At 37.5% G+C, this 14387-nt stretch overlaps 1 protein-coding gene across 1 annotated transcript in view; it reads right to left on the bottom strand.

The window, feature by feature from the left end:
• Window positions 1-14387, bottom strand: part of WDR64 (WD repeat domain 64) — a 155248-nt gene that overhangs the window by 138229 nt on the left and 2632 nt on the right. Inside the window, exon 2 of the mRNA XM_007462623.1 lies at window positions 10527-10657. Within this exon, the coding sequence (XP_007462685.1) occupies window positions 10527-10657 (131 nt within the window). The remainder of the gene's footprint in view (window positions 1-10526; window positions 10658-14387) is intronic.

Raw genomic sequence — 14387 nt, 5'->3', positions numbered from 1 at the left:
GGGAAAGAGAAGGAGAAAAAGAAGGAATGGGTGAGGGAGAGACTGAGGTTCAATTTCCTCATCTACACAATGAAAAGTCTGAATTTAGTTTTTTTTGTTGTTGTTTTTGTTTTTTGGGGGTTCTTTGTTTTGTTTTTTTGCAAGGACAAGAAAGTGCTTTATTTATTTACAACAACAACAAAAATTTGTAACATAATTATCTTTCCTCAAAACAGATATCCGTACAAAATACACAGAAGCCAAATTCTCAGCTGATGTAGAATTCCATGTAAAAATGAACTATACTGTGTCTCATTTGTTGTCATTATGGGACATTTTTAGAGCATTGATTTCCTGAATCTAAGTGTGTAATATAATATAAACAGATTTATGTAACTTCCTGAAAGGCATAAATTATTGATATTGACATGAATTATTTGTTATACACTCATTTTTGCATTCTTAGTGGTCTGAAACTATTGCATTAGAAATTCAAGCACACAAACCACGGAAGGAAGGAAGGAAGGGAGGGAGGGAGGGAGGGAGGAAAAAAGGAAAGGCGAAAGAAAGAAGAGAGAAAGAAAAAAAATCCCTCATAAGCTCAGCAATCAGAATTCATTCTCTTTGACACATGAAACGTACCCCAGTAACCCCTTTTCATGTCTATCATGACCTAATTTAGATGTTTTCATATATATTTTGCTTTCATATTTTCTCTTTCAATGTCATAATCAAGTACAGATCTAAGTAAAGGACATACTTTTACTTTTCATTTCTTGCAAAAAAGAACATGCTTCAAAAAGATACTCCATAGTAGAATCTTCATGCTCGTCTACAGGTGTCCAAGGCTTTGTTATTGCTCACCAGAAGTTTGTTAGAGTTTTTCAATTAACATAAGCAACCTAAAATATTTATAAGAATTATCAAAAATACAAGGTTGTATTGAAATTCAATTACTGGTGTGCTGGGCTATGTATTAGTTTAGCTGTATTAATTCCAAAAATCAGTTTTATTGCAATTCTATTATTTTTTTTCTTCCAGTTTTAGAGATATAATTGATATACAGCACTGTATAAGTTTAAGGTGTACAGCATAATGATTTGACTTACATGCATCATGGAATTATGACCTAAATACGTTTAGTGAGCATCCATCATCTCATGGATATCAAATTAAAGTAGAAAAAATATTTTTCCTTGTGATGAGAACTCTTAGGGTTTACTCTCTTAGCAACTTTCATATGTAACCTACAGCAGTGTTAACTATATTTATCGTGTTGTACATTACATCCCTAATACTTCTTCATCGTATAACTGGAAGTTTGTATCTTTTGACCACTTTCAGCCAATTCTCCCTACTCCCACCCCGCACCTCAGTAAACACAAATCTGATATCTTCTTCTATGAGTTCTGTTTGTTTGTTTTTAAAGTATAAATGACCTACAACGCTATGTTAGTTTCTGGTACATAACATAGAAATTCAGTGTTTCTACACACGTCAAAACAATAACCGTGATAATCTATTTATCATCTGCCACCATAAAAAGATATTATATAGTTATGACTATATTCCCCACACTGTATAATTCATACCTGTGGTTCACTTATTTCATAACTGGAAGTTTGTATCTCTTCATCTCCCTCACCTATTTCTCACCTGCCCCCACAGCCCTCCCCTCTGGAAACCACATGTTTTTTCTCTGTATCTATGATTCTGTTTCTATTTAGCTATATTTGTTCATTTGTTGAGTTTTTAAATTCCACATATAAGTGAAATTGTACAGTATTTGTCCTTCTCTGTCCTGGAGAATGTTCCGTGTACACTTGAGAAGAATGTGTGAAATAGATAAGCAATGAGGACCTACCCTATAGCACAGGGAACTATATTCAATATCTTGTAATAACCTATAATGGAAAAGAATTTGAAAGAATATATATACATATATATATATATATGTGTGTGTGTGTGTGTGTGTGTGTGTGTGAATCACTTTGCTGTACACCTGAAACATTGTAAATCAACTATACTTCAATTTAAAAAATAAAATAAAATAAAAAGTTGCAAAAATTTTAAAATAATGTGTATTCTGCTGCCTTTGTATGGAATGTTATATATAGACCTATTAAGTTTATCTGGTCTAATGTGTCATTTAAGACCAATGTTTCCTTACTGACTTTCTGTCTGGATGATCCCTCCATTATTGTAAGTGGGGTGTTAAAAGCCTCCTACTATTATTGTGTTACTGTCAATTTCTCCCTTTATGTCTGTTAATCTTTGCTTTATGTATTTAGGTGCTCCTATGTTGGGTATGTATATATTTACAACTGCTATAACTTCTTGTATTTATCCCTTGATCATTATGTAATGACCTTCTTTGTCTCTTGTTACAGTTTTGTTTTAAAGTCTGTTTTGTCTAAGTATTGCTGTACTGGCTTTCTTTCATTTCATTTGCATGGAATATCTTTTTCCATCCCCTCACTTCCAGTCTGTGTGTATCTTTAGATCTGAAGTGAGTCCCTTGTAAGCAGAATATATTTTGGTCTTGTTTTTGTATCAATTCTATATCTTTTGATCAGAATATTTATATTTATAAATAAATATAATATACTTATTTTTTTACATTTTATACTTTATAAATATAAATACTTATATTTAAAGTAATTATTGATAGATATGTACTTATTGCCATTTTGTTCATTGTTTGGGGGTTGTTTTGTAAGGGTTTTGGTTCCGTTCTTTTTTTTTTTTTTTTTTGATCTCTTGTGATCTGATGACTTCTTTAACGTTATCTTTGAATTACTTTATCTTTTTTGTGCATGTATCTATTATAGATTTTTGGTTTGTGGTTAGCCAAACCACATGAGGTTTATATGTAGCAATCTATATCTATATCCAGATAGCTAGACAGATATGTTATTATTTTAAGTTATTGATCTCTTAAGTTTGAACACATTTTAACAACCTTGCATTTTTACTCCCCCTCCCAAGTTTACTGCTTTTGGCATCCTATCTTACATACTTTTGTTTTGAGTATCACCTAATTACTTATTGTGTATAGAGATGATTTTACTATTTTTGTCTTTTAACCTTTCTGTTACCTTTATAAGTGGTTGATCTAGTACTTTTGCTGCATATTTGCCTTTTCCAATGAGATTTTTTCCTTTTGTAATTTTCATATTCCTAGTTGTGCCCTTTTCTTTCTACTTAGAAGAGTCCCTTTAATATTCCTTGTAAAGCTGGTTTTGTGGTGCTGAAATTTTTTAGCTATTGCTTTTTTTTTTCTCACCTTCAAAGATGAATAATAGCCTTGCCAGGTAGAATATTCTGTTTGTAGGTTTTTCCCTTCATCACTTTAAATATATTGTGTCATTCCCTTCTGTCCTGTAGAGCTTCTGCTGAAAAGTCAGCTGATAGCCTCCTGGGAGTGGCCTTGTGGGTAACTTGTTGCTTTTCCTTTGCTGCTTTTAATATTCTCTCTTAATCTTTAATTTTTGCCATTTTAATTACAGTGTGTCTTGGTGTGGTCCTCTTTGGGTTGATCCTGTTTGGAACTCTCTATGCTTCCCTGACCTGGATGTCTGTTTCCTTCCCCAGGTTAGGAACATTTTCAGCTATTATGTCTTCACATATGTTTTCTGCCCGTTTCTCTCTTCTCCTTTTGGTACCCCAATAATGCAAATGTTAGTATACTTGATCTCTCAGAAGTCTCTTAAACTGTTATCATTTTTTTAAATTCTTTTCTCCTTTCAGCTTGAATGATTTCTACTACTCTTTCAGTTTACTCAACATTCCTCTGTATCATCTACTCTACTGTAGATGTATTGTAGATGTAGTGTATTTTTAATTCCAACTGTTGTGTTTTTCATCTCTATTTTGTCCTTTGTATTTTCTCTTTGTTAAACTTCTCACTCTGTTCATCCAATGTTCTCCCAAGTTCTTTGATTATCATTGTGATCATTACCTTGAATTTTTTTTCTTTTTTTTTTTTTTGCAGTACACGGGCTTCTCACTGTTGTGGCCTCTCCCGTTGAGGAGCACAGGCTCCAGACACGCAGGCTCAGTGGCCATGGCTCACGGGCCCAGCCTCTCCATGGCATGTGGGATCTTCCCGGACCAGGGCACGAACCCTTGTCCCCTGCATCGGCAGGCGGACTCTCAACCACTGCGCCACCAGGGAAGTCCTACCTTGAATTTTTATTGGGTATATTATTTCCACTTCACTGAGTTCTTCTCAGATTTTATCTTGTTCCTTTGTCTGGAACATATTCCTCTGTTGCCTCATTTTGCTCTGTTTTTATTTCTATGTATTTTGTAGGTTGGTTATATTTCCCAGTTTTGGAGAAGTGGACTTACGTAGGAAATATCCTATGAGGACCAATAGCACATTCCTCTCTGGTCACCAGAGTATATGCCCCAGGGCTACCCTCTCTGTGGGTGGTGTGGGTCATTCTGTTGTGACAGGCTGTCTACTGTGGCTGGCTCCCAGTGCAGTTGGTTGCCAGGCCCTGACTTGCATAGAGGCTGCCAGCTGCTGGTGGGTGGCTGGGTCCTGTCTGGCTGGCTGTAAGGACTTAGTGGTCCTGGGGTTGGTATTCACCTATTTGTGGGTTGGGTTGTGGCCCAGGGGGTCCCAGGCTTGGTGTCTGCCCACACTGGTGGGTGAGATTGGGCCCTGGGTCTAGTGCTGACCCACTGGTTGAGAGAGCTGGGTCCTGGGGTCTCTGGCTGGGAGGCCTGGGGCTCCCAGAGTTTGTGTTCACCCACTGGTGTGTGAGGCTGGGTCCAATGGCTGGCTGTGGGGTCCCAGGGGTCCTGGGGCGAGTGCTATCCAACTGGTGGGTGAGACCATGTCTTGGGCCCTCTGGTGGGAGGGACTGAGTCCTGGGGCAGCTGACATCTCAGGGGGTCTTATGGCAGCTGACCTGCTGGTGGGTGGGGCTGGGTCCCTTCCCAGCTAGCTGCTTGGCCTGGGGCATCCCAGGACTGGTGCCAACTGACTGGTGGACAGGACCGGTCCTGCTAATAAGCTAGAGGAAGGATTCCAAAATGGCACTTGTTAGCACTAGTGTCTTCATTATGGTATGAGCTCCCAAAACTCTCTGCTGCCCATGTGTATGTCCCCTCAGTGAGTCCCAGCTGCATCCTGCCTCTCTGGGAGGCTCTCCAAAATCAGCAAGTGGTTATGACCCATGCTGTTTTCACATTACTGCTTCTGTCCAGGGTCCCATAGTGTGTGAGATTTTATGTGTACCCTTTATAAGTGGAGTTTTTATTTCCCACAGTCCTCTGGCTCTCCTGAAAGTAAGCCCCACTGGCCTTCAAAGGCAAATATTCTGGGGGCTCACCTTCCTGGTGAAGGACCCCTGGGTGGGGTGTTCACTGTGGGGTTTGGACCCCTTGCTCCTTGGGGAGAACCTCTGCAATTATGATTATTCTGGGTCACCTGCCCAGGGGTATGGGTCTTGACTATCCCATGACTCCACTCCTCCTATCCATCTTGTTGTTTCTTCTTCTTTATATCTTTAGTTGTAGAAGATTTTTTTCTGATAGTCTTCAGCAAAAGACATCAGTAGCTGCTCTTTAAATAGTTGTAATTTTGGTGTGCACATCGAATGAGGTAAGCTCAGGACCTTCCTACTCTGATATTTTGGCCAATCCCTGAGGAATTCTATTAAATCTATAAGTTAATTTGTGGGCCATTTTTTTCTTTACAAATTGAGTCTCCCAATTATTTTCCAGATTTTCTCTCATTCCTTCAGTAAAATGTCATAACCTTATACATTCCTTAATAGATTTATCCCATAATTTTTTCTGCTATTTGTTTCTCTTGCAAATGGAATCTTTTTTTCCTGTTAGCTTTATGTGTGTGTTGTAAGGGTTATTGCTGACGTTTATGAAAGTTATTGATTCTTGCATGTTTATCTTCATTGAATTCTCTTGAACTTTCATCTTACTTCTAATAGCTAGCAATGTGATTCTCTTGTATATGCCTGGTAGACATCATACACAAATAATGGCAATTTTGTATTTTTTCATAGATTATTACATATCACTTTTTTTCTTTACTTACAACCTCCAATAAAATGTTGAAGATTAGTGGTGATAATAGACATCCTTTTCTTGTTCTTGACTTTAATGGGACTTTTTCTAGTATTTCACTATTAAATATGATCCTTGATTAAATATATTCCTAGTAAGTCTCTCTGGTGAACACATCCTAATGTGACTCCTCACCACACACATACAATGAGTCACACATTTGTATCATCTCCAACCCTTGAGTATGCATAGAACCTGTGACTTGCTTTTAACCAAAAGAATAAAGCAAATGAAATAGGCTGTTTCTTTCATAATTATATTATTTAAAACTCTGTCTTCATGGACTATGGAGATAGAGATTCTCCTGCCAGCCTTGAGGAAGCAAAGTTGTGAACTGTCTATGTAGAGGGCTACGTGGCAGAGAACTGCAGACAGCCTCTAGGACATGAGTCCAGTCTCCAGCTTCCAGTCAATAAAGCGATGAGTCCTTCAGTCATACAAAAACAAGTAACTGAATTCTGCCAACTCTCTGAATTAGCTTGGAAACAGATTTTCCTCTAGTCAAGCCTCTAAATGAGAATACCTTGATTGTAGCCTTGTGAGACCCTGAGAAGAAGACCCAGTTAGGCTGTGCCCAGACTCCTGATCTATGGCACTTGTGAGATAATAAATGTTTCTTCTTTTTATTCTCTATTTTTTAAATTGAAGTATAGTTGATTTACAATGTTGTGCTAATTTCTGCTGTACAGCAAAGTGACTCAGTTTTACACATATATACATTTTTTTAATATTCTTTTCCATTATGTTTTGTCCAAGAAGATTGAATGTAGTTCCCTATGCTATATAGTAAGACCTCGTTGTCCATCTATTCTAAATGTAATAGTTTGCATCTACTAACCCCAAACTCCCAGTCCTTCCCTCCCCTCCCCCCTCCCCCTTGGCAACCACAAGTCTGTTCTCTATGTCTGTGAGTCTGTTTCTGTTTTGTAGATAGGTTCATTTGTGCCATATTTTAGATTCCACATATAAGTGATATTATATGGTATTTGTCTTTCCCTTTCTGACTTATGTCACTTAGTATGATAATCTCTACTTGCGTTCATGTTGCTGCAAATGACATTATTTCATTCTTTTTTATGGTTGAGTAGTATTCCATTGTATACGTATACACCACATCTTCTTTATCTGTTCATCTGCTGATGGGCATTTAGGTTGTTTCCATGTCTTGTCTATTGTGAATAGTGTTGCTATGAACACAGGGGTGGGTATAATTTTGTCTGGGTATATGCCCAGGAGTGGGATTTCTGGATCATATGGTGGTTCTATTTTTAGTTTTTTGAGAAACCTCCATAATGTTTTCCACAGTGGCTACACTAACTTACATTCCTACCGACATTGTAGGAGGGTTCCCTTTTCTCCACACCCTCTCCGACATTTGTTATTTATAGATTTTTTAAATGATGGCCATTCTGACCAGTGTGAGGTGGCATCTCGTAGTTTTGATTTGCATTTCTCTAATAACTAATGATGTTGAGCATCTTTTCGTGTGCCTACTGGCCACCTGTATGTCTTCTTTGGAGAAATATCTATTTGTTGTTGTTGAGTTGCATGAACTGTTTGTATATTTTGGAGATTAAGCCCTTGTTTGTTGCATCTTTTGCAAATATTTTCTCCCATTCCATAGGTTGTCTTTTCTTTTCTTTTCTTTTTTTTATGGTTTCCTTCACTCTGCAAAAGCTTGTAAGTGTGATTATGTCCCATTTGTTTACTTTTGTTTTTATTTATATTTCCTTGGGAGATTGACCTAAGAAATTGTTGGTATGATTTATGTCAGAGAATATATTGCCTATCCTCTCTTCTAGGAGTTTTATGGTTTCATGTCTTATGTTTAAGTCTTTAAGCCATAGTTTATTTTTGTGCATGGTATGAGAGTGTGTTCTAACTTTGTTGATTTATATGCAGGTGTCCAACTTTCAAGCACCACTTGCTGAAGAGACTGTCTTTTTCATATTGTACATTCCTGCCTCCTTTTTCAAAGATTAACTGACCATGGGTGTGTGGGTTTATTTCTGGGCTCTCCATTCTGTTCCATTGATCTGTATATCTGTTTTTGTGCCAATACCACACTGTTTTGATTACTGTAACTTTGTAGTATTGTCTGAAGTCTGGGAGAGTTATGCCTCCCACATTTCCCCCCCCCGCCCAGGACTGCTTTGGCAATTCTGGGTCCTTTGTGGTTCCATATAAGGTTTAGTATTATTTGCTCTAGTTCTGTGAAAAATGTCATGGCAATTTGATAGGGATTGCATTAAATCTGTAGATTGCTTTGGGTAGTATTGCCATTTTAACAATATTAATTCTTCCAATCCAAGAGCATGGGATATCTTTCCACTTCTTTGAATCATCTTTAATTTCCTTTATTAATGTTTTATAGTTCTCAGTGTCTTTCACCTGAAAGACTTTCACCAAGTCTTTCACCTCCTTGATCAGGTTTATTCCTAGGTATTTTATTTATTTATTTATTTTTTGGTGCAATTTTAAAAGGTATTATTTTTTTACATTCCTTTTCTGATCTTTCATTGTTAGTGTAAAGAGATGCAACCAATTTCTGAATGTTAATCTTGTATCCTGCTACTTTGCTGAATTCATTTATTAGATCTAGTAGTTTTTGTGTGGAGTCCTTAGGATTTTCTTTATATAGTATCATGTCATCTGCATATAGTAACAATTTTTACCTCCTCTCTTCCAATTTGGATATATTTCATTTCTTTTTCTTGTCTGATTGCTGTGGCAAGGACTTCCAATACTACGTTGAATGGAAGTGGTGAGAGTGGGCTTTCTTGTCTTGTTCCAGATTTTAGTGGGAAGGCTTTCAGCTTTCCACCATTGAGTATTATATGGGCTGTGGGTTTATCATAAATGGCTTTTCTTATGTTGAGATATGTTTCCTCTATACCCACTTTGGTAAGAATTTCTATCATGAATGGATGTTGAATTTTGTCAAATGCTTTCTTGAAGTTGCTAAATTTAGAGAAAAGGAAATCCTCCTGTTTACAACTACATGGCTGGACCTTGAGGATATTATGCTAAGTGAAATAAGTCAGATGCAGAGAATCAGGGTGTGTAATCAGCTTGTGCTCAATTCCCTGATTAGCTGATGTCTTAGAATCTCAATTTTCAGTTTTCTGGTTCTAACCAGTCTGGGGGCTACATGCAGGTAACTTCTGGTTAACTTACAGTTAACCTGGTGGGGGTTTTAGTATCTTCAGAACAACTTAGGAATGTGCTTCAGACTTATCTTTACCTTTGAAACAGAAGTGGGAGTCTTTGTGACTGAGTTATTATGTTTAACTGTTTAAGTTACAGCCATACTGCTTGAGTTATGGCTACTTTCCTGCCTGAATCTCTTATCTTTGTTTCTGCATTCTATGCTTCCCCAAACATTAACTGCTAAGGCCAATTCTTTGGTCTACATGGAGGGCCTAGGAGGTCATGGTGTATTTCTACAGCTGCTTTTCCCAATCAACAATTAGCAGGGACACAGAGGATTCTGTCACCGGGAAGGTCCTGCAGGGTCTTTTTCAGTTTCTATGTGGGAATTACATGTTTTTTAAAGGCTTAATAGAAATATTTTTTGCTTGCAATTTTCTTCCCAAAATTAATTGATGAATTTGTTTGTTTGCTTGGTTTTGGGGATTTGAGCTATCATTTATTATTGGTTTATAATTTTATTATATTGGAATTTATTGAAATGTTATTTTTAGCTTTCCCCATGGTCAGTTTTGTGATGGCCCTGTATATAGTTGAGATGTATCTTTTCTATATCTTGGATTCAAAGTTCTATTTATACATATTTACCAGCTCCTTAAATGTGAGAGTCAAATCCATTAAATCCTTGCTTTTTCTTTTGCCTACTATATCTACTGATTTTTCAGAGAGAGCCAGATAATTTAAAAATCATTTTGATGACTCTGTATGCAGTGTGCAATATTTTCAATTGTAAGTTACCTCAAATCCTTTTAGATTTAGAAACAAATCTGTAGAATGTAGTTTTCTGTGAGTTTAAATGAGGACTGGAGGTTTTCCCTCCTCCTTTTCCATAGTTCATAGATTACTTTGCAACCAAACAGCCTTCTATATGTTCTTCCAACAACACCAGAGTGATATCTAAGGAGTCAATACTGTACCAATCAGAAAATGACTCAGGAAACATTAGTTGGTCAACCTCAGCCTTTTTCTTCCCTTAAAAATATGGATACACTGAAATTTGTATAAACTGACACTACTGAAAAAGAATACCTCATTTAGAATGTAATGAAGGTCAAACATCTGTCTGCCTTACTCTCTTTTAATTATGGGCAGTGCCATGCCTTTATGGGTATGGGCATTTAAATGTGCCACACACACACTGTGGGTTTAACCCCTGTGGGAGCAACACTTTAATTATTTTTGCTGAACAAAGAAAAATAATACCTGGATTTCATATTACAAACATGAAAAATGACTACCTCACACCAGTCTATAGACGCATCAGGGTTGTTGCAGAGTTTCCTGTAAAAGCATTTCACATCTTGATTCTTCACTTCTGGACCAAAGAGTTCCTGTACTGTCGCATAAAACTTGTCATAATCAATTGCATCTGCATTGTAACAAAGCACAAGAACAAGGGCATGAGAGAACATTCTGGAATGATAGAAATGTTCCCTGTCTTGATCCAGTTGGTAACTACAGGTATGTTTACATATGTCCAAATTTATCAAGTTATACACTTAAGATTAGTGCTCTTTCTGTGCTTTACTGTATGTAGGCCATACCTTAGTAACAACGTGAGAATCATTAAGTATAAAGTGAGATAAGTGCTCAGAAGGAAACCAATAGGGAGCTGTGATAGAATTATCTAGTGTTGGTGTGTGGGGGTGGACCCGAGGGAATCCCTTTCTAAGGACAGGTAAAAAAAATAAAGCTGAGACCTGATAAGCAAAAGGAGTCAGCCATGTGCAAAGGTAGACAAGAGGATTTTAGGCAAAGGCTGACAAACACAAAGACCCTGAGGCAGGAAAGAGCTTGGTGCATTCTGGGAAGATCAGTGACATAAAGTATAGTGAGGACTGGGGAAAATACCATGAGGTGAGATCAGAGAGGAAGGAGGGCCAAGCTAGAGTTAGAAGTTTGTATTTTATTCTAAGCATAATGGTGAGCTATCACTAGAGAGTTTGAAAGACACTGGTGTCTGTGAGGAGATAAGAGTGAAAGCTATAAAATCACTGAGGGGCTCGTGCATTTAACCCGGGTTTCAAATGTGGAGGCTTAGGCCAGAATGATACTGAGGGTGATGGTACATCCTGAGCTGCCATGGAAGTCTCATTTATGCCTGCTTTCTCAACTTTTATTATTATTATTTTTAGGCCATGCCCTGCCACATGTGGGATATTAGTTCCCTAACCAGGGATCAAACCCATGCCCCCTGCATTGGGAGCATGGAGTCTTAACCACTGGACCACCAGGGAAGTCCCTCAACTTAATTATTAATAACACCCCTTTTCACTCTTGGAAGTGTCATCAACTGGATGATAAGTGGTATAGGCATCAAAGAGATAGCACTGAGATGGTGAGATATGGTTGGAAGTAGAATTGCAAAGACTTGCTAATAGCTTGGAAGTTGTTGGGGACAAAGTTGTGGTTGAAGGACAGGCTGGGTTCTATTGTAATGGTTGCCATTTGGAGTGTTTGCCCTCCCTCTCTCACAGGGCTATTTGGCAACGTCTGCAGACATTTTTTGATTGTTACAACTAGGGATGGGGGTGCTACTGACACCTGGTGGGTAGAGGCCAGAGATGCCACTAAACATTCTGCAATGCACAGGATAGCCTGCCCCACTCCCGGCCTCACACACATACACATATACAGAACAAAGAATTATCCAGCCCCAAATGTCAATGGTGTCAAGGTTGAGAAACCCTGTTCTAGAATGACATTCAGGTTTCTAATTCAAAACTCAGCAGATGTTGGTGCTATTTACCAAAACAGGGGCAAATGAATGAGGACCATAATTCTTGGGGAAAACAAACCATTCAATCTTGGTCATATTAAATTTGATATTCATATGAGAGATCTAAATAGCTTAGCTGTTTTAAATTCATACCAACTAGTACAAGATAGGTGTCTCATTCTAAATGCCACTGGATGAGGATTATAAGACTTCCCTTTCCTGGGATGATTCTAATTCTATAGGGTAATTGACAAGAAGATTTAAGAACAATATTGTACAGATGAAATCCTGCAATGTACTTGGTATCATTTTTGAGGTAAACAACTGTTCCATTAGAAATGTTCTCTCTAGTTCTTAGCTTCCTGCCTATGGTGACAGGTGAACCCTATTGTCCTGTATTTATAAGGGAATATGAATGTATGCCAGTATTAGCAGTCTGACCAAAGTTCAGATTACATTTCTCCCTTCTCAGCCTTTCAGTTTAGTCCCTGTCATAAAGGTAATTTATCTAGCAGTACTTAGGTTTGATCAAATCTAATATATATACATATACATATAAACTATACTATAGTACATTATAGTATAATTATATTATAAAATATATATCTATATGTCTATAATATATATATGTTCTCTCTATATATAAATATATATATATATGTATGTGTGTGTGTATACAAACATATATACTACAGAAGAAGGAAATTTTCAGTGTGGCTTTGTAATTGCAAGTACGCCTTTAAGGCGTACTTCCTGGCTTCAGACTCTGGACTAAGCCTGGGTTTACAAAGCCTTCAAAGCACTCACAGCTCAATGCAGGAAAGAATGGGCAGGTATTTAATACTCACATGTACACAAATTTCTGCAGCTTAAGATTAGCAGGTATATTCCTTGTGATGCCAATAAAGTGTGTCAAAAGTTCTAAGGATGGCTTTGCTTAGGGAAAGTTTGGAAGTTTTTATGAAGAAGTGATATTTGATTTGGGTCTTGAAAAATGAGCAAGAGCTTATAGGCACAAAAATGGGAGGAAATGCACTACACATTGCAGGGATGACACGTGCAAAATCAGAGTCGTTTAGAGTATGCCATGCTTGGAAATGCTGAGAGATTCATGTTAGGGCAGAGGTGCATGAAGGGAAGTTCCAGGAGCTGAATCTGGAAAAGTAGGTTAAGGGATGACTGTGAATAGACCTGGATGCCAAGTTAATGTATATGGAATTTAAGGGTGAGCTAATAAGCCAGGAATGTGGCAATTCAAAACAGATTTTTAAAGGAAAATCTCCCTGCAGAAGTATGCAGAAAGGAATAACTCTTGGCAAGAAGACCATTATATCAAGAGGCTGCTATAATAACCCAAGAGTGAGATACCAAAAAATAGTCAAAATTTATACCAAGACACCTGACTTAGGAGACTAGGTAGATGATGTCTATGCTAGAAGACTGAGAGACAACACAGGCAAAGTTCAAGAAAAAAAGAGGCAAAGAAAGAATTACAAGAGGAAAAAATAAGAAGAGAGTGGTGTGGTGAGAGACACTGAAGGAGAAAATTTCTAGAAACAGTGGCAGCTAACTGTTAATGTAGTAAAATGGCCAAGTAAGCTGGAAAATATAAACAAGTTATTGAATTTGGCAGGCATATTAGGTGATCGAATGCCTAGGTAAAAAGCATTTTTTCAGCAAAGTGATGAGGGAAGCCAGACTTGAGTTGATTGAAAACAAAGTGGTGACACTATGGGGAAATTTAGTGGAGAAGCAAAGGAAAGACATACAGCTTAAAAGGAAGAGAAAGTCAAGGTCAGGACCATGGTTATAATTTTAGTTTTAGAAGACAAAGCCCGTGGAAAAGGAGGTTTTGCAGCTGTTGCAGCAAGGTGATAGCTCTGGAGGGGAAGAGGGATGGAAGAAAGTGGAAGAAAGGACAGGTGCTGCTTCAGGTAATTTGGAAGTGGAAGAAAGGGAATTTGAGAGAATTCTTGCCTTTTGGCTTTGCTTTCACTTATGATGTTGGAAGCTTGACTGAGCGGAGGTGAGTTCCTGTAGAGGATTCAGAAAAAGTGGCAAGGGTTTGGAAAATCAGTTATACAGAGAGTTAAAACAAACTGACTAGGGGAAAATGAAAGCTTATTGAGTAGTTTAGAAAGCCCAGTCAAATTCTCTGTCATCTAACAAAAGCATATCTGAAAGGTCTGAATCAGCTGTAACACTTAGGAATTGAACAACTTGAGAGATGACTTATCCGTACCCCTCATTTTTTAACAAATAAAATGGGGATATAGCAATAATAGTAATAGTTGTCTATTAGAATTTTTATGAGAAGTAATTAAATTATATTTATTAAAGTGACTTGTAACTTCTTTTTTTTTTTTTTTTTTTTTTTTTT

Source organism: Lipotes vexillifer, unplaced genomic scaffold (assembly GCF_000442215.2).
Source record: "Lipotes vexillifer unplaced genomic scaffold, Lipotes_vexillifer_v1.1 scaffold104, whole genome shotgun sequence".
Taxonomy (NCBI): domain Eukaryota; kingdom Metazoa; phylum Chordata; class Mammalia; order Artiodactyla; family Lipotidae; genus Lipotes; species Lipotes vexillifer.
Note: the sequence above shows the minus strand (reverse complement) of the source record. Positions and strands in the feature narration are given on the sequence as shown.